Genomic DNA, 18,852 nt, shown 5'->3' with positions numbered 1-18,852 from the left:
CCCTTGTCATGTTCATTTGCTGCAACTTCCACGATAAACCGGATTTCTAACCCCACCAGCGTGCGTCCCCTAGGTGGAGTGTGGCTAAGGACCTCGTTACGACGGCATTTTCTCACATCCGTGCACATTGGCTGTATGTTCACACGCACAAAACGGCACAAACAAGAAGTATTTGCTTGACAATTTGTTTATTCAAAGAATGCTGGGAAGGGGGTGCGTGGTGGTTGTGTGTCCGCCAGTAGGAGGCGGAGCCCGGGGCGAGGGCGTTTAGCGGGCCGTGGCGAGGCCGACCATGTTCTGGGCCCGGCTGAAGATGGAGTAGTATTCCCTGATGAACACGTCTCCCAGGATCCACAGGTTGCTGCCTCCGGACGCCATGCCGCTGCGGCAGCCGTAGTGCTTGGACTGGGGGGAGAGGGAGGGAGATAGAGGGAGCGGGAGGGAGGGGGAGAGAGAGGGAGGGAGAGGAGGGAGACACCAGTTAGAGAGGGACTGTCGAGCTGGGCGGTTTTCTTATTTAAGAGATGAGTGCTTCATCTTCCGTCGCTTCCCAAATCAAATCAGTTCCCGCAGAAATCTTCCAGGTAAAGTTGGACCATTTACTTCATTGGTCTGGTGTTGAGCACACACACACAAAGACAACCACGTACACACACACACCGACGTACACACCCACACACACACACCAACATACACAAGCACACACACAGTTACCTGGCGGACGTAGGCAGAGGCGGGGAGGCGGAACTTGTGGCCGTTGATGTGGAAGACCACAGCGGGCATCTGCTGGATGCCATTGCAGTTGACGACGAACTGGAACACAAGGAGAGGAGGGAGGAACAGCATTAGGGCTGTTTGAGAGGCGACGATGGGGGTTAGGTCAAGGGCTAGGGTTAGGGCTAGGTCTAGGGCTAGGCTTAGGGTTAGGGTTAGGTCTAGGATTAGGTCTAGGGTTAGGTCTAGGGTTAGGTTGAGGGCTAGTTCTAGGGTTAGGGCTAGGGTTAGGACTAGGGTTAAGGCTAGGTCTAGGGTTAGGGCTAGGGTTAGGTTGAGGGCTAGTTCTAGGGTTAGGACTAGGTCTAGGCTAGGGTTAAGGCTAGGTCTAGGGCTAGGGTAAGGGTTAGGTCTAGGGTTAGGGTGAGGGCTAGTTCTAGGGTTAGGGTTAACCCTTCCGCCCCGCCCACATGGGCGCCCCCTCACTCACGTCATTGCCGCTGCTGGTGGCTCCCACGGCGGTGTTGATTGAGGTGATGTCGCTCTGGGGCCCAATGATCAGAGAGGTGCCGGTGTCCACGATGGCCTGGCAGCCGCCGACGCAGGCGACCGCCTGGCCGTTGACGGAGACGCTGGAGGGAGGGGGAGACGGGTCAGACGGGTCAGACGGCAGGCAGCAGCGCAGGGCCCGGCAGGCAGGCGGTGTTACGGACTAGAGGGTTTCAGTGGGACGGTGCCGTCAGGATACGAAGAGGTTCACTTGTTGTGGTGCCTGGTTTTATAATTAGTGACCAATAAACCATACAACTTTTAGGATCACTGAATCTTTTTTATTGATGTTTTAGTCCATATACCATTCTTAAAAAGTCAATTTACCTCAATGTAATGAGTGTATCGTGATATTAGTATATCATGATATTATATTGTGTATATATAATAAAGTAAAGTATATCGTGATATTTATGGATATTTAGTAAGAATCTCCATCCCTAACCACAGCCATGCAACGTCTTTGAGTAAGAGAGCTCTAGCCTCATTTCAATGGAACCCATCCGATTGTGCTGCTACCGCTAGCGGTGTCTGAGACACACACTGCTGCCGTGCTCACCTGTGCACGGTGATCTGCCAGTAGAGCTCGCTGGACAGGGGGATCCAGTTGATGGAGCCGGAGTAGTGGTAAGGGTCCACTCCCCCGAAGGTCACCACGCTGCCCTGGGCGGAGTTCCTGTACGCACGTAGTGCACGGAAACACAGATGAAGGGCGTGGGACAGAATGGAACATGAATGAAGGAACCTTATACCTTGTACAGGCGATGGCCGTTGTCATGCTACTGCCTGGGACACTTTTACACATAAGGCACGCTAATGCAGACTCACACGCACTCACCGTGCAATGTGTAGCTTTCCTTACACCTTTTTAACCAGTGGCCTCTCAAAGAGCTTCACAATATCGCCTAACAATCACCCTTTCATGCACGCATTCACACACCGACGGTGGAGTCGACCACGCAGGGCGACAGCCAGCTCGTCAGCGGTGAGGGCGAGGCGTCTCGTTCAGGGACACCTCGACACTCAGTTAGGAGGAGCCGGGGATCAAACTAGCAACCTTCCGGTTACCAACCGAGTCGCTCTCCCGCCTGAGCCACTGCTGCCCTAGAGCCAGGCTTACTTGCTGAGGTACACGGAGAACATGTCCAGGGTGACCAGGCCCTGCTCCATCATGTTGTCGAAGACGGGGGTGGCGCCGGAGGCGGAGAGGCGGGGGTAGGCCAGGCCCAGGATGCCGTCGGCCTTCATGTACTGCAGGAAGGGAGCCTCGGTCTGGCTCATGCCGAAGATCTGGTTGCGGATCGAAGCTCCGGCCACCTGTTTGAGTGGATGCATGAAAACACGGAAAACGGATCAGGGGATGAAGGTGGATCAGTTCGTCCCACATTTGAGACATGCAAAGGCACTCATTTACATTAACATTGAGGGCATTAAGACGCTTTTATCCAAAGCGACTTACAATAACTACATTTGTGAGAAGAAAGAGAAACAACAATATATCTCTGTCGGTACAGTAAGGATGTTCATAGAACCAAGTGCCAAGCACTAACCATCACTAGGTTAACCCGTTCGCCGTACATAACAAAGACAGACACAACAGAGTCCATGCAGAGTCTACTCTAGATGAACTTTGACTTGAGTCAGAGTCTTTTGCAGAGGCTGGTGAGTGAGTCTGCAGTCCCTGACATTGGCTACACACATTGACACAACAGAGAAAGACGAGGCCAGGAGAGGAGTTGATGGGCACCAGGGTGGCGGTTCAATTCCTCACCGTCACGGTGTCGTAGGCCAGGACGCCGGTCATGCTGCCGGTGCCGTAGTGGATGTCCAGGGGCTTGCCGTCGTACCTGTAGGTGCTGCTTCTACTGGGGGAGAACTTGTCGTGGTTGTCTGAAGGAACACAGACGCAAGAGAGCATGAGAGGGAGGGCACGCGAGAGAGAGAGAGAGCGTGTGTGTGTGTGTGTGTTTGTGTTCGTGTCTATGTGTGCATGCATCAGATGGTATGTGTGTATGTGTGTGTGTGTTTTTATGTGTGTGATAGTATGTGGATTCCCACTATGTGTGTGTGTACGTGTCTGTGTGTTCGTGCCCGAGAGTGTTTGTGTGTGCGCAAGAGTATGCGTGTGTGGGTGTCAGAGTGTGTGTGCACGCTAGTGTGTGTGTGTGTGTGTGTGTGTGTGCCATAGTGTGTGTTTACGAGTGTGTTTGTGAGTGTGTGTTTGTGTGTGTAAGAGTATGTGTGTGCTTGCCAGTGTGTATGTGTGGGTGTGTGCGCAAACTGCGCATGTGTGTGCGTTCGTATGTGTGTGTGCGTGTGTACATACTGCAGGCGGCGCTGCTGCAGTAGACTGAGGGCACCCACAGGTTGGAGGAACCGCTGTCGAAGATCACCTTGAAGGACTGAGGAGGAGTTCCGATGGAGATCACTCCAAAGTAGGCCAGCTGGAGGAGGAGGAGGAGGAGGAGGAGGATCATTTCCACGCTCTTTTACTTCTTCCATTTATGCTCTCATCTAACCAGTGATGTGTCTGCTGTCCGTCTCGCCAGCCAACCCCCTCTAACATTCACCCTCCACTCATCCCCTTACCCTCGCCCTCCACTCATCTACCCATCCATCCGTCCATCGGTCAGATCAATGACCTCCCCCCATCATTCAGTGTAACGACCTCCCCGGGGGGGGGGGGGGTCCCTCCACTCACGTCAGCGTCGTTGGTCATCTGCTCGCCGGTCACCATGAGGCTCGGGTCGAACTTGGCCATGGGGTTGTAGGGGTACTCCTGGCGGACCTGCTCCCACAGGCCCTGCTCCTCGAGGGTATCCCGGGCGGTCTTCACCTTCACCAGGGGCACCCTGGGGAGTACAGCGAGGTTAGACCGGACTCACACGGGGGGGGGGGGGGGGATCTGATGGAGCAGTGAGCGGCCGCTGGACGGTGTTTGAGTACGGGCTCCCGGTAAATCGTCTGCAGCCTTTAGAGTCCTGAAGTTTCATTTTACTTGAAATCTCGTGTGTTGAGTCAATCAGAATAAATGTAATCAAACAAAGGATACGTTGCCGTTTTAACACTTTTTAAAAATTGACAAAACTCGCTGTTCACTGGGCAGTTATTTGCAAAGCCGTACAGAAATGTATACTTCATTTGCTGTGATTGTATCTCCAGTTGATAGAATAAGTACTAGGCTAGAAGAGGGGTATATTCTTGTGAGGTGAGGTAGAGGTTCCAGTGGAGAGGTGGCTCTCCCAGAGCTCAGAGACACTTACTGGAGGAAGCACTCGGCCAACGCCAGCATGGCCACCACAGCAATGGCTAGTTTCATCATCTTGGCTTTACGTCAACTGTGGAGGAGAACAAGAGCATTGGCATAAAACACATTCATGTTCAAAATGTAAATGAATTAAAATGTAAATTATAGTTAAAAAAAAAAACGAAATTAATTTAAATTCAAGTTCAAAATTAAATAATTGGTGAGAAACATAGAGTTGCTCAACGAGATGATCTCAGCGAGGCAGGTGTTCTGGATGGGGGCTGCTCCTCACCGAAAGAGCCAGGTCGAAGTGTGACCACAGAGGGCCAAGCGGGGTCTTTTATACGCCAGCGTTGACTTCTGAAATCCGCGTTCCTGTAATCTCCTCCGTAAATCAACACAGACAGTGTTTCCATAAAGTGATAACAAGCAGTTGTATAATCATGACCTCAATACAATGTCAATTTGACGATTAAACACAAACTTCAGCAACTTCAGTAATCAGCATGGAAACAACGATGTGTGTTCTTAAACTTGGAGATCTTGATAGTACAAAAGGAAGGACAGAATGTTACAGAAGGGAACAGATTTGCATCAGGGGTATAGCCACCATGACGGCTGCACTACAGGATCTCAGTGTTTTATTCCACATGTCCTTCAAATGTAAAATCCACTCTTTCAGTTAAACTGTGGTGTTCCAGTTTGCAACTAAATGCTTTGGAAATAATTTCACTAGAAACAACAAGGAAGCACATTGCAGACTGAAACTTGGTGTTTTGTACAGTTGGTTACTGGATTTGGTTCCTCATGCATTCAGCAGGAAAGGTTATTGGGTGCTGCACTTTTAAAGTCAGGAGTTTTGGGGGAATTCTTGAATAAACATAACTTCTATCCAATCGGTAAACGTATCACAAATCCACTTATTTAGTCACTGAATTCCTGACATGCAGTTGAGTACTAAAATATGTTCCTTCACTGCCGGTCTGCAGTGTTTTTCATTAAAATGATTTACACAAGAACATGAGGTCACTTATCTTTATTTTATACTAATATATATCTCTTTTACAAAACAAATATGTATGCGTTCACAAGTATTACACCAAGTAGCTCTACAACATCGGTTGGAACAAAACTTTATAGAACCAAAGTGGTAGACATCAGCCGAAACCTCGTCAACTAGACTTCTAATTCTATTTATAATACAGCGTTCTCCCGTTAGTAACACCAACGAGGTCGTTTCTCATTGGCTCTCCCTCCTGTCTGTCTATTGGCTCTCTGCTCCGTCGGAGCTCCAGGCCTTCCTCTTGACGGGGGCTCCGTCGCCGGCCGACCCCCTGGAGGTCTCCTCGCTCCTGGGTCGGCCGGGCGCCTGGGGGCCGCCTCCGCACCAGGGGCCAGACACCCCGGTCCCGTCCGGGCCCCCAGGGGCCCCGAGGGCCGTGTTGGACCACTGTGAGCTCCCCGAGTGCCAGGCCCTCCTCCTGGGGAGGGAATCCACGCCGGGTGGAGGGCCCTGGAGGGAGGCCCCCAGGTAGGCCCCTGGGCCCTGGATGTACCCCCCCTCCTGGATGTAGGGCCCAGAGGGGGGAGCGTCGGCGGGGAGGCGAGACAGCGGAGGCCCGGCCGAGCGCGACTCGGAGGCGGAGCTCCGCAGGCGGGGGAGGGGCGACGCCCGGAGGGGGGGAGGAGTCGAAGGAGGCGCAGGTCGGCAGCGAGGCCCTGGGCCGGCGGGGGTTCAGCACGCTCGCCCTCCTGCATCTGGTGGCTCCGCCTCCTGCTCCTTCACGCGGCTCCCCCGATGCCGTCTCCTCAGTTCCGCCTCCATCACCTCCTTCCTCCACCACCTCCTCCTCCTCCTCCTCCTCCTCTTCCTCCCCTCCCTGCTCCTCCTCCTCTCCCTGGCCCGGCCCTGCGCCTCCTCCAGGCTGAGCTCCAGGCCGTGCACCTCCTCCGTGATGCGGTTCACCCGCTCGAACGTGGCCAGCAGGGCGTCCAAGCCGGGCAGGAGGCGGGCCCCCGGGGCGGGGGCGGGGCCGGGGCCCGGCGACGCCCACGAGTCCTCGGAGCGCACCGATAGGGTGGAGGGGGAGGAGTCGACCCTGGAGGAGAGCCGGGAGTGGACCCAGCATGTCGGGGTCCTGGGGTACGGGACGCTGCGTCGCCTTCACTGTCCTGAGGAACAGAGCAGTCGTCCCATTGGATGATTTATTAAAGCTGTAGGCTACAGCTATGAGTTCATATTGGCAATGAGTTGTATCAATTCCTACTCAAGCCAGCATTAATGTTTTACAGCATTACAGTACATGTACCTGTAGTTACTGTAACTGTGTCACTGCGTACCTGTAGTTACTGTAACTGTATCAGTATGTACCTGTACCTGTAGTTACTGTAACTGTATCAGTATGTACCTGTACCTGTAGTTAATGTAACTGTATCAGTATGTACCTGTAGTTACTGTAACTGTCACTGTGTACCTGTAGTTACTGTAACTGTATCAGTATGTACCTGTAGTTACTGTAACTGTATCAGTATGTACCTGTAGTTACTGTAACTGTCACTGTGTACCTGTAGTTACTGTAACTGTATCAGTATGTACCTGTACCTGTAGTTACTGTAACTGTATCAGTATGTACCTGTAGTTACTGTAACTGTCACTGTGTACCTGTAGCTGTGGATCAGCAGAGCTCCACTCAGCCGGGCCAGCAGCCAGAGGCCGTCCCCAGTCAGCAGGAGGGTGTAGATGGGCCCCAGGACCGGGTGGGCCATGCTCAGCCGGCGGAGGACCAGCCGGCCCCGCAGGAGGGCCACGGCGGAGACCCTTGCCGCACGCAGGGAGCTGAAGCCCTCCGTGGAGGAGGAGAAGACCTGGGGGAGAGGAGGAGGAGGAGGAGGAGAAGGCGCAGATGAGACTAGAAACAATAGATAAGTGATGACTCAAACAAACTTATAAGAACCCTGGTAATGGGGTTATTACTCTTCACAGAGTTCTCAATACACATATTTCAAACAGATTAGATATTGTATTCACAATATACTGTAATTAGAGACGTTGGAACCCACAGTGATCAAAGTACGCTGATTAAGCTGAGGCCTTTAATTGTCTGATCAAATGAGAGGAAGAAGCTTGTGTTTGAAGAGAAAGTCAGAGAGTAGGACAAGTGGGGTAACGAGATAACGGCTGATCAATCGTTTCTCATTTCCCAGCCCCCTCAGAACATCAGCTACATACTGTAGCTCAGTTGTGTGTGCGTTTGTGCGTTTCAGCGTGCTTGTGTGGGTACCAGAGCATGTGTGTGTATGTGTTCCAGAGTGTCTTTGTATGTGTATGTGAACCAGAGTGAGTGCGTGTGTACGTCTTCGTGTACCTGAGGGTGTGTATGTGTGTGTCCCAGAGCATGTGTATGTGAGTGAGTGAGTGAGTGAGTGAGTGAGTGAGTGAGTGAGTGAGTGAGTGAGTGAGTGAGTGAGTGAGTGAGTCCCAGAGTGTGCGTGCGTGCAATCGTGCGTGTCTGTGTCCCTGTGTGTGTGAGTGTGTGTGAGTGTGTTAGTGTGAGTGTGTGTGTCCCAGAGCGTGAGTGTGTGTGTGTCTGTGTACCAGAGCCTGTATGTGTGTGACCCAGAGCGTGCGTGTGTGTGTGTGCTCCTCACCACGAGGCCGCCGTGCGCCCCCAGCGTCAGGAGGAGCAGCAGCAGGAGGCCCGCAGCTCCCAGCTCCCTCCACGCCGACGCCAGCACCCTGGGGAGCAGCACCCACCGGCACCCCGCCACCACGGCCCCCAGCAGCTGGGACACACCGCCGCACAAGGTCTCTACTGGTTCTACACAGCGCTACCAGTTCAGCAGGTCTCTACTGGGTCTACACAGCGCTACCAGTTCACCAGGTCTCTACTGGTACCAGTTCATTAGGTCTCCACTGGTTCTACACAGCGCTACCAGTTCATCACAGTCTCTACTGGTACCAGTTCACCAGGTCTCTACTGGTACCAGTTCACCAGGTCTCTACTGGTACCAGTTCACCAGGTCTCTACTGGTACCAGTTCACCAGGTCTCTACTGGGTCTACACACCGGTACCAGTTCACCAGGTCTCTACTGGTTCTACACAGCGGTACCAGTTCATCAAGGTCTATACTGGTACCAGTTCACCAGGTCTCTACTGGGTCTACACAGCGCTACCAGTTCACCAGGTCTCTACTGGTACCAGTTCACCAGGTCTCCACTGGTACCAGTTCACCAGGTCTCTACTGGGTCTACACAGCGCTACCAGTTCACCAGGTCTCTACTGGTACCAGTTCACCAGGTCTCCACTGGTACCAGTTCACCAGGTCTCTACTGGTTCTACAAAGCGCTACCAGTTCACTAGGCCTCTACTGGTTATACACAGCGGTACCAGTTAAACTCTACTGGTTCTACACAGCGGTACCTTGTTGCTCTGTTGATTCTATTGACTTTCTGTTTACTGTCCAGTCTGTCAGCAGACACTCTGATCGGGAGCCCCTCACAGTGAATTTAGATTGCTAATTAAGGAGTTGTTAGTGCTCAGGCGTCAGGGATGCCTATAGATAGAGTTTGGACCCGGGAGTTGAACCCGCTATCGTTGATACCTGATCGACTCGACTGTGCCGTCCCCACATTCTGGAGAAACTGAAAGCAACCATATAGCAAAATAGCCAAAAATATGAATATTATACTTTTAAATATAATTGTTAAGGTAAAAGGTAAAACAGATGAAACAAAAACGTCAATAAAGGGATACTTTAGGAGGAAGTTACGAGTGTTAAGTGTTAAGGGGTTAAGTGGAGTTAAGTGGATTTCCCGATAACTCCTATAGCCTGAGACGGTGAGCCTAAGGGGTCAGCCTTGAGGTAAGGGGACAGAGAGGGACAGAGGGGTGGTACCTTCAGAAGCACCAGAGTGAGGAGGACAGCAGCCAGCTGGGACGCTCGGGCAGCCAGAAGAGCAACACTGTGGAAGTCCACGAAGGTGTCAGCCGCCGACCGGAGCTAGGAGATGTAGGGTTGCGTAGCATTAGCATATATCATAGCATATAGGTTATAAAGACTGGACACCGATCAAAGCATCCCCTCGTCCTGTCGTTGTTATCTACAGTGTCTGGAAGTTAAGTTGTAAATCCAAACAGTTTTATCAGAATCTGGCGAGGTTGTGTCACATGTCTGGAATAAGAAAGACTGAATGTTGTGTAGTGTGTAGGCAAGGCATGGCAACTTTATTTATATCGCACTTTTGGTACACGAAGCAGACTCAAAGTGCTTCACATAGAAACATTGACATTGTTTAATAAACATTGAATAATATGTAATAAGATAAATAAAAGAAAAAAAGTATAGAAAATAAAGGCAAAGTAAAACAGAATTGTAATGCAATGTAAGAGTGTGTATACCTGCTGGACACAGCCGGAGGCACGAGATTGGCATTGCAGCTGCAGTATCGCTGTTGCTATGGACAACGAGGCCAGGCAGAGCTGGAGCCAATGGCCGCCCTGCCGGATGTACTGAGCGCGCTCAGTAGCCATGGCGTGCATCTCCCCGGCCAGCAGGAGGAGGGCCGAGGTGAGGAGGAGGACCTGGAGGAGTTGGGGATCGTTAAGAGTTACAAAATGAACACTAATTCATCAAATTCAGCCACAGTCAAACCAACACACAGGGGTTATTCATTGTTTTGTGATTAGTGCAAATGAGTGATCTCACTGCCATATTTGTATGTGAGGTGACGTCAACTGCAACCAGAGACGGCCAGAGATTTTGTCGTCCCTGATATTTGATTAAATCGTTTTAATTTTCAAGGCTGATGGTTTTTTTTTTTTAATGACTTAGACCTGCACTTAAATTACCGGGGTAATATTTTTCTACAGCAACTATAAACCGTTAACGCTCATCCAAGAGACAGTCCATCCTGGCCCTTTCTCTCTATAAATTGTTTTCTTCTGGTCGGATGTTCCCCCAGACGTCAGCCGTCACTGAAAATAAGAAAGTGTTTCCTTAAGTTCAGCTCTAGTTCAAAACACATCCACACAGTAGCCTCCTCTCTGGCTGTGATTGGCTGGGTCTGTTCATCAGGGTGTGATTGGCTGGGTCTGTTCATCAGGGTGTGATTGGTTGGGTCTGGTCCATGTGATTGGTTGGATCTGTTCCGTCAGGCTGTGATTGGTTGGTCTGTACCGTCAGGGTTTGATTGGTTGGGTCTGTACCATGTGATTGGTTGGTCTGTACCGTCAGTGTACGGCTGTAATTGGTTGGGTCTCTGCCCCCCCCTAGGGTTTGATCGGTTGTGTCTGTACCATCAGTGTGTGATTGGTCTGTACCGTCAGGCTGTGATTGGTCTGTACCGTCAGGCTGTGATTGGTCTGTGCCGTCAGGCTGTGATTGGTCTGTACCGTCAGGCTGTGATTGGTCTGTACCGTCACGCCGTGATTGGTCTGCACCGTCAGGCTGTGATTGGTCAGTACCGTCAGGCTGTGATTGGTCTGTACCGTCAGGGCCAGCTGCAGGTGGGGGCCGGGGTCCGGGGGGACGAGGAGGGGGTGGACGGTCAGGGAGGGGGCGACCCTCTGAGGAGGAGACCACCTGAGCTGCAGGCTCACACACACCAGCAGGCCCGTCTCCGGGTGGGCCAGCGTGAAGTCCACCGAGAGCAGCCTGAACCTGGAGGGGGGGGGGGGGGGGGGGGGCACGTTTGGTTTAGGACGCCCTTCATCAGAGACACAGAGGGGACGGGACAACACCAAACCAGGGGCAAGGGTGAAATACATACAAATAACAGCGGCGTCTGTCTGACGGAAGTTAAATCCTTTGTAGTTCTGCTCCGCAAATTTTTGAATTGAATGTAAAAGACCCCTGCAGTCCTAATAATCCCAAAATATTTTGGACAACGAGGCCAGGCAGAGCTGGAGCCAATGGCCGCCCTGCCGGATGTACTGAGCGCGCTCAGTAGCCATGGCGTGCATCTCCCCGGCCAGCAGGAGGAGGGCCGAGGGGGTCCGTCATTGGAGGGGTTCTTATTCAAGAATTATTGTATAGATGTGAGTGTGTGTTTTTGAATATATGTGCATGTGTATTTGTGTGAATATATGTGTGTGTGTGTGTGTGTGTGTGTGTGTGTGTGTGTGTGTGTGTGTGTGTGTGTGTGTGTGTGTGTGTGTGTGTGTGTGTGTGTGTGTGTGTGTGTAAATAAATATGCTGGCTAATCATAAACAGTTTTTTTCACTGACGTTGGGAGAAAGATAACAATGACGTGTGTGTTGGGACTGTGTGTGTGTGTGCGTGCCTTGCCATGTGAGTGAGGTGAGGTTGGGGCCACCCGTGGGTGCTGTGTTCAGGGCCCGCTGGGTGCTGGCCCGCAGCATCCGGCCCAGTCCCTCCTCGGGGCTGCTCTGGTAGTTCACCAGTAGAACCAGTAGCAGGAACAACAGCTGACCCACACAGTGCTGGGAGAGAGGGAGGGAGGGAGGGAGGGGGGGGGAAGAGAGAGAGAGAGAGAGAGAGAGAGAGAGAGAGAGAATGAATGTATCAATAATGTATTCTCAATGTCTCTTTTCCAGGCTGTGCTTATACACAACAACCTCATTAAGGAACAGACCTGTTCACACACCATCAGACCACAAGTACGACTAGATCTGAACCTTCAACACTACAAAACCCAGTTCATACTGATTGATTGAAGCAGTTCAGTTCAGCCCCAGCCCAGGTCCAGTGTGAGCTCCTTATCTCCACTGAGCCTGTGTCTGCTCGTCTCCTCTCCTCTCTCTCTGTACCTTCATGAGGGAGCGCAGCGCCAGGGCCTTCTGCGCCTCCTGCCTGGCCTGCAGGAGGCCGTATCCCCACGGCGGGCGTACTGTGGCCCCAGGCTCCACCTCGGGCCTCCGGACCACGGCCTCCCGGGACAGCAGCTCCTCCACCTCCGGGTCCACGGGCTGCCACAGCACGGTGTAGAGCAGGGCCTGGACGCACACCTGGACACACACACACACACACGCACACACACACAAAGCACCGTGAAGAACCAGACATGGACACACACCTGAACACACACACACACACAAACACACACACACACAGCACCAAGAAGAACCGGGCCTGAACACACACACACACACACACACAAAGACTCTCTGAGCAGTGTAGAACCAGGCCTCGACACACACTTGGACACACACACAAACACACACAGCACGGTGCAGAAGCAGGCCTGGACACACACCTGAACACACACACACACACACACACACACACACACACACACACACACACACACACCCCACACACACACACACACGGATGGATTGCCGTCGGTAAAGATGAATGAGCGAATGGACGAATGGATGAACAGATGGACGGTAAATGACAAGGTGTGGCCCCCACTGACCGACCCAACCTGTAACAACGCTACAGCACAACAGCGCCGAGGGGGCCGGAGAGACCCCCGTGTGGGAGCGGCGGTCACCTTGAGCGGCTCCAGCAGCAGGGCGGAGCTCAGGAAGGCCGTCAGGACGGACGCCAGCCACAGGAGCAGCACGGCGCGGGGGAAGGCGCGGCCGTAGAGCGCCACGCAGCCCAGGCAGACCGCCAGCACCGCCGCCACCAGGGGGTAGACCCCCCGCAGAGCCCAGCCGGGGAGCAGCCAGCCGGCCGGACCCCGGGCCACGCCTACGGGAGTCAGGGGGGAGGGGGGGGGGGGAGAGAGAGGAGGAGAGGGCGGGTCCTTCAGAGGGTTTATTCTCCCGTCTAAGCTGCGACACCGATCGACTCGTCGTCAGGGCGACAGGCCTGTAACGGCTCCTAAACGGTGTCATTGTGATATGACATGTCCAGATGGAAATGATTACAGTGGTATCAATCCAGAAATGTGTTGATCTGATTCAAGTATTGAGGCTGGATTAAACACGATGCTGAGCTTGGAGGATACGTCGACAAAGAGCGAGAGGGGGTACGTGTCAGGGTGTGGGGGTGGGGGGGGGGCTCACCTATGCGCGTGGCCGACGGGGAGCGGGGGTGATCGGGGGAGGGGCTGGGGAAGGAGGTGCTGGCCACAGAGTCCATGGACTGGGCGGAGGGGGGGCGGTACCGGGAGGCGGGGGTCCAGGGCCCCCCCTGACCTTTGACCTCTGACCCCCAGCCGTCGGACCAGGAGCTGCAGGAGTTGCTCTGGCTGAACGTCGACGGGAAATAAGGCGACGATAAAATACAATGGAAAATAATTCATAATTAAATATGAACAAAATAAATGATTAATAATATTTAATTGTTATATTATATTTAAATGATTATATCCTATATGTATAAATTAAAGATCCATTCTTTTCTGACTGGCCTGGTAACAGTAGTTGCAACTCCATACAGAGTCTGTGTCTGTGGAGGAGGAGGAGGAGGAGGCAGAGGAGGAGGAGCAGCGGCGTGGGGAGTATCTGCTACCTACGTGTTTGTGAAGGAGGAGGAGGAGGAGGAGGAGGAGGAGGAGGATCCGCGTGGGGAGTAGCGGCCGCTGTCGGAGGTGGAGGTGGAGGTGGAGGAGGTGATCTTCATGTCCTCCGGGTCCTCGGTGTGGATGGATCTGAGGAGGTTCTCCTCTGACGACAACAACAACACAACGTTGTTTAGTGAGCGCGTGTCGACAGCGGGGGCAATCGCTGCACATTGCAAGATCTATGAATTAGATATCGTATGGTTGTCGCCTGCATGCAAATCATCTGTATGGACTCCCAGCTGACTACCTAGCTCGATGTGTGTGTGTGTGCGCGTGTGTGTCTGTGTGCATGCGTGCGTGCCAGTGTGCGTGCATGTGTCCGTGCATGTGTCGTCCATGCGCCGTGCGTGCGTGTATTGTATTGCGTCTCCTCCCACTGTGTGTTGCACTGTATCTGGTTTCTGTAATCTAGTTAATATTAGCGTCCAGGGAGCCCAGACACTAATCAGGGCAGAGCTCCATCCTGACTGCCTCGACTGACGCGTACAAACCAACGAGGAACAACAACAACATGAACCCGACAACAGCCCCCGGGACTCACCAGACTGCGTCAGGAAGCTGTTGGTGAGGGAGGGGTACTGGGCCAGCGCTTTGGGGCGCGGTCGCCCGGCAGGGGACAGAGGGCCGACGGGGAAGGGGCCCAGCCCGAGCGTGGCGGTGGCGTTGGTGGGGCCGGCCGGCGCCAGGCGGGGCAGCGTCAGGCCCTTCTTCCTCCTCAGCGGCCGCGTCGGGCCCCCGCAGGACGGAGACGGGCCGAGGGGCTCGGAGGTCAAGGTCGCGGGGGAGGGGTCGAAGGTCGTGTCCAAGGGGGAGCCGGAGAGGGTGAGCTTGGCGAGGCTGTCGCAGGAGGGCCAGCCCCCCAGGGCCCCTGCGTGGGGGGGGCCCCCGTCACCGCGCCCCCCACCCCCCCCGTGCGCTGCCTGGGTGAGGCCCGCCGCCTCCCAGAACGCCAGGATGCCCGAGTCGAACGCTTTACTGCCTAAGAGCTGAACACCACAGGGGGGGGGGGGTTAGAGGGAGACGGCACGGAGACAGTGGAGCAAAGGATGTGTGTGCGACTGTTTGTGTGTGTCTGTGTCTGTCTGTGTGTGTGTCTGTGTCTGTATGTATGCATGTGTATTTTAGTGTGTGTGTGTGTGTGTGTGTGTGTGTGTGTGTGTGTGTGTGTGTGTGTGTGTGTGTGTGTGTGTGTGTGTGTGTGTGTGTGTTTGGTGTGATTGCATTGATGTGATTGTATATCTGTGGATATGCGTGCTTGCGTGCGTGTGTCTCTGTCTGTGTGTGTCTGTGTCTGTGTGTGTGTGTGTCTGTGTGTGGGTGCGCTCACAGATGACGGACTGCTGTCTCGTCTGGGGGTGTGGGAGGTGTCCGGCAGAGACAGGAAGGATGGGCCGGAGAGAGCTGATTGGCCGAGGAAGACGTCCATCTCCACTGAGTGACAGACCGGAGACGAAGGAGCACACAGGTCGAGTGTTACCTGGAAACACGCACACCCACATACACACACACACAAAGACAAACACACACGCACAAAGACAGACACACAAACACAAAGACAAACACACACAGACCCACACAAAGACAAATACACACACACACACGGCCAAACAAACACACACACACAAAGACAAACACACACACAAAGACAAACACACACACACAACCAAAGACAAACACACACACACACACACACACAAAGACAAACACACACACACACAAACACACACACAAGGCCAAACACACACACACACACAAACACAAACGAAGACACACACACAGACAAAGACAAACATACACACACAAAGACAAACAAACACACACAAAGAAAAACCGACACAGACACACACACACAAAGACAAACAAACACACAAAGAAAAACAGACATATACACACACACACAAAGACAGAAACACACACAAGTGCGCAGACAAACACACGCATGCTTGTTGACAAACGGAAAGGTTGAATGACTTTAATTTCAACTTGATTAAATCCGTTTCACTTCCTCCCTCACTCTTATCTTCTCCTAATATTTGCCTGTAATCAAGATGTCACCGTATCAACGGCCAAACATCCAGCACTTATTCAGCAACATCATCCTGGCTTCAGTGACGCATACAAACCCAAGACCAGATTCAACGGTCAACAAGGGTAAGTGTACCGGGACTAGCAGGGGCTAGTGTGGACTGATCCCGTGTTAAGATAAGTCTGTTCACATCAAACCTCCTAATATCAGCATAATGACCCCCAATCAGCCGCACTATTAATATAAACGTCTCTGTGTGTATTCGAGTGTGTACGTGGGTGTGTGTGTGTGCGTTTACATATGTGTTCGCATTTACGTGTGTGTGTGTTTGAGTGTGTTTGTGTGATTGTATGTCTGTGGATGCGTGTGCATTAGATTGTGTGTAAGCTTGTGTCTGTGGATATGCACATGTGTGTGTGTGTGTGTGTGTGTGTGTGTGTGTGTGTGTGTGTGTGTGTGTGTGTGTGTGTGTGTGTGTGTGTCCCTGTTTGTATGTGGATGTGTCTGGGCATGCCATTTAGTATACGCATGTGCTGCATGTGAAATTATGCTGGTATTTCCGTGTCTGCATGTATGCTTGTGTGTGGGTACTGTGCACGCGCATGTGTGTGTGTGCGTTATGCGTCCGGCGTGCATGCATGTGTGTGTGTGCATGTGCACCTGGCCGCGTATCTTCCGGAACAGCCAACAGAGACCACACTGGAGAGGAAACACCAGCAGGCTCAGGGTCATCCCCACGGCAACCGTCTCCCAGCTGAGCATCATGTCCGCCGACAACGGCCCCCTGCAACCCCCCCCCACCAAATAATCAATACGGTGGGAAACATTAAAACAGCTCATGTACTATTAAAGTGTATTAAAGAAACCATTATATAACCATGTCCCACATATGATGTAAGCAATAAACCACAATGATGTACATTGATTCAGTGCATTATTGTCCAATAACGAGGCAGCCCGGGGTGGTTAACTCCATTAGTATCTGCTACTTTGTCGTTTTTTATCGATATTCATCAGACACAATTGCATAATGATCTTCTGCAGGGTTTTGAGCAAATTGTTTTTGCGTTGTCGAGGATATGTCTGGTCGGCTGCGTCTATTTCATTCTTTAATCATTTAAGTTAGCAATGGGGTTTGTCGTTTTGACATAGAAACACAAGCGGCTATCAGGTGTTCCTCATGCCGTTAATGAGTCCAGTCATTTGCAGATCCCTAATTAACTTGATGAGCTGCACCTGTTTTCGCCCTTATTATTGCAGCTCTGTCTTGTCGTTAGGAATCGTTTGGCTCATTTCTTCGATTGTTGGGTTCGGGAACATTTGATCAGAAAGGTTTTATGGAATATCTAAGTTGAATTGATTACATGTATTTTGGCATTGTCTCACACACTCAAACATCTCGGTGCCTCTTCACACCAATAATGTGTCGCTTGGTTATTCTGGAAGTGTTGGTCAACACGCACCAAGATGGCGGGCTTGAACCTCCAGGTCACATGATCTAATCTCTCCTGTGTGATTGGTTGCAGGCGTGAAGCCGGTGTCCTTCTCGGACTGGGAGAAGATCAACCAGGAGGGGAGGAGGGGCGCGGCCCAGGGGAAACCCCGAGAGAAGCTTCTGGACGTAGAGGAGATGCTGAAGACCGCCCGGACCTGAACCCCAAAGTTACCTTCTATTTCTGAAGACTCTTTCATAACGTGGAGAACCATCGCAATGGCGAAATTAACACAGTTTACCACAAGAATAAGATGGCATGAAACCATGGACTGTGTTGTAATGCAGACCAAAATAAGACGCAGTCAATACAAAAAAAACAATTTATTATATTAACATGTCGTCCAGCGGTAGCTCCAGATGTGTGCGTCTGTGGGGCTCAGTAGATGCCGCAGGTGTGCTCCTTGCCCTCACGGTAGCGGTCCAGGTAGCGGAGCGGCTGCCTGTGGGGGAACTTGACCCGCGGCGAGTGGTACACGGGGGGCCGCACGAACTCAAACACCGGCTCCTTCATGTCTGCAGGCAGAAGAACACCAGTGGACAGTTTAATGTTAATGGATATATCCTCCCAACCTCACAATTGTACTTGTCGATTCTTTGTTTAAATGATAAAATCCAATTTTAATTTAATGTTTTTCATGTTTAACAGGATTTATTCACATGAAGGTACTCTGACCAAACCATACAGCTATACACTCAAATGGAAGATTATGCTAAACAAAAAATGACCAAACTAGGATCCTTCAAAAAAAAATGGCCAGTAGAGGATATGCAAAAGAATATGGTTTCAAATGTGCTCTAAAACCCATTCCTTCATGTAAACGTCAACTTAAAAAGGTGACATATACCACCAGGTGTGAGTTTGAGTCATTTTTTCCTTTGCAAAATCCTCCGTTCCCCATGTACACAAACAAGGAGAAAGAAAAGAGCCAACATGCCAGGCGCTCCAACGTCCCGTTTCCAGAGTTGCTTACCAAGCGTGTTGTGGAAGGTGTTGGTGACCGACTCGTCCCACTGGCTCTGGAAGAAGCCCAGACCGGCTGGGGTCATGGAGTCCTGGTGCTTCCTGTAGAAGTCCACCGTCTTGAAGGTAGGCCTATTCAAACATTATGGAAATGATCACTAGAGCAAGAAGCATGCCTTTACCGTCGCTTGGTCGCGGTTTTGTCTTGGAGAGAAAATTCGATTTTACTCCCAAGTGCAGGCTTCAAACCAAGGGAAGTTTAGCCTTGGCAGGAGCTAGAATGATTCCATTTCATTACAGGGAAATCTTCAATTTAAGCATACAATAGTACAAGTACCACATTTGTCAAGTAGTTCCCCCCCACACAAATGCCATTACTGAA

The 18,852-nt window shown here is 51.9% G+C and overlaps 2 protein-coding genes and 1 long non-coding RNA gene across 3 annotated transcripts; all 3 read right to left on the bottom strand.

Annotated features, from left to right (window-relative positions):
• Window positions 1-184: 184 nt before the first annotated feature.
• Window positions 185-5,495, bottom strand: LOC115530722 (pepsin A). Its single transcript, XM_030339441.1, has 10 exons — window positions 4,803-5,495; window positions 4,527-4,601; window positions 3,965-4,115; window positions 3,590-3,707; window positions 3,035-3,153; window positions 2,384-2,580; window positions 1,823-1,939; window positions 1,205-1,346; window positions 715-813; window positions 185-405 (listed from the first exon to the last, which is right to left on the bottom strand). The coding sequence occupies exons 2-10, from the start codon at window positions 4,583-4,585 to the stop codon at window positions 268-270; spliced, it is 1,140 nt and encodes a 379-aa protein (XP_030195301.1). The 5' UTR covers window positions 4,586-4,601; window positions 4,803-5,495; the 3' UTR covers window positions 185-267.
• Window positions 5,496-5,531: 36 nt separating this feature from the next.
• On the bottom strand, window positions 5,532-16,806 carry LOC115531588 (uncharacterized). The gene is made up of 14 exons (XM_030340941.1): window positions 16,675-16,806; window positions 15,316-15,465; window positions 14,530-14,974; window positions 13,941-14,091; window positions 13,489-13,673; window positions 12,969-13,171; window positions 12,280-12,477; window positions 11,798-11,952; window positions 10,999-11,170; window positions 9,910-10,092; window positions 9,407-9,511; window positions 8,159-8,293; window positions 7,173-7,375; window positions 5,532-6,682 (listed from the first exon to the last, which is right to left on the bottom strand). The coding sequence occupies exons 1-14, from the start codon at window positions 16,777-16,779 to the stop codon at window positions 5,701-5,703; spliced, it is 3,372 nt and encodes a 1,123-aa protein (XP_030196801.1). The 5' UTR covers window positions 16,780-16,806; the 3' UTR covers window positions 5,532-5,700.
• A 1,009-nt stretch (window positions 16,807-17,815) lies between these two features.
• On the bottom strand, window positions 17,816-18,765 carry LOC115530743 (uncharacterized). The gene is made up of 2 exons (XR_003973777.1): window positions 18,481-18,765; window positions 17,816-18,022 (listed from the first exon to the last, which is right to left on the bottom strand). It is a non-coding gene; the product is annotated as an uncharacterized LOC115530743 (long non-coding RNA).
• Between the last annotated feature and the right edge of the window lie 87 nt (window positions 18,766-18,852).

This window comes from Gadus morhua, chromosome 18 (genome assembly GCF_902167405.1).
Source record: "Gadus morhua chromosome 18, gadMor3.0, whole genome shotgun sequence".
Classification (NCBI taxonomy): Eukaryota; Metazoa; Chordata; class Actinopteri; order Gadiformes; family Gadidae; genus Gadus; species Gadus morhua.
This window is presented reverse-complemented; position numbering and strand designations above follow the sequence as displayed.

Bases quoted from the DNA above. Each gene is read 5' to 3' on its own strand.
- LOC115530722 (XM_030339441.1), bottom strand. From the start codon at position 4,585: ATGATGAAACTAGCCATTGCTGTGGTGGCCATGCTGGCGTTGGCCGAG. The intron at 3,708-3,964 runs GTGAGTGGAGGG...CTCCTCCTCCAG, and splicing joins AGATGACCAACGACGCTGAC to CTGGCCTACTTTGGAGTGAT. The intron at 2,581-3,034 runs GTGAGGAATTGA...CCACTCAAACAG, and splicing joins TGGCCTACGACACCGTGACG to GTGGCCGGAGCTTCGATCCG.
- LOC115531588 (XM_030340941.1), bottom strand. From the start codon at position 16,779: ATGATGCTCAGCTGGGAGACGGTTGCCGTGGGGATGACCCTGAGCCTG. The intron at 14,092-14,529 runs GTGAGTCCCGGG...TGTTGTCGTCAG, and splicing joins CAGCTTCCTGACGCAGTCTG to AGGAGAACCTCCTCAGATCC. The intron at 10,093-10,998 runs GTACAGACCAAT...CAACTCCTCCAG, and splicing joins ACCTGCAGCTGGCCCTGACG to GTCCTCCTCCTCACCTCGGC.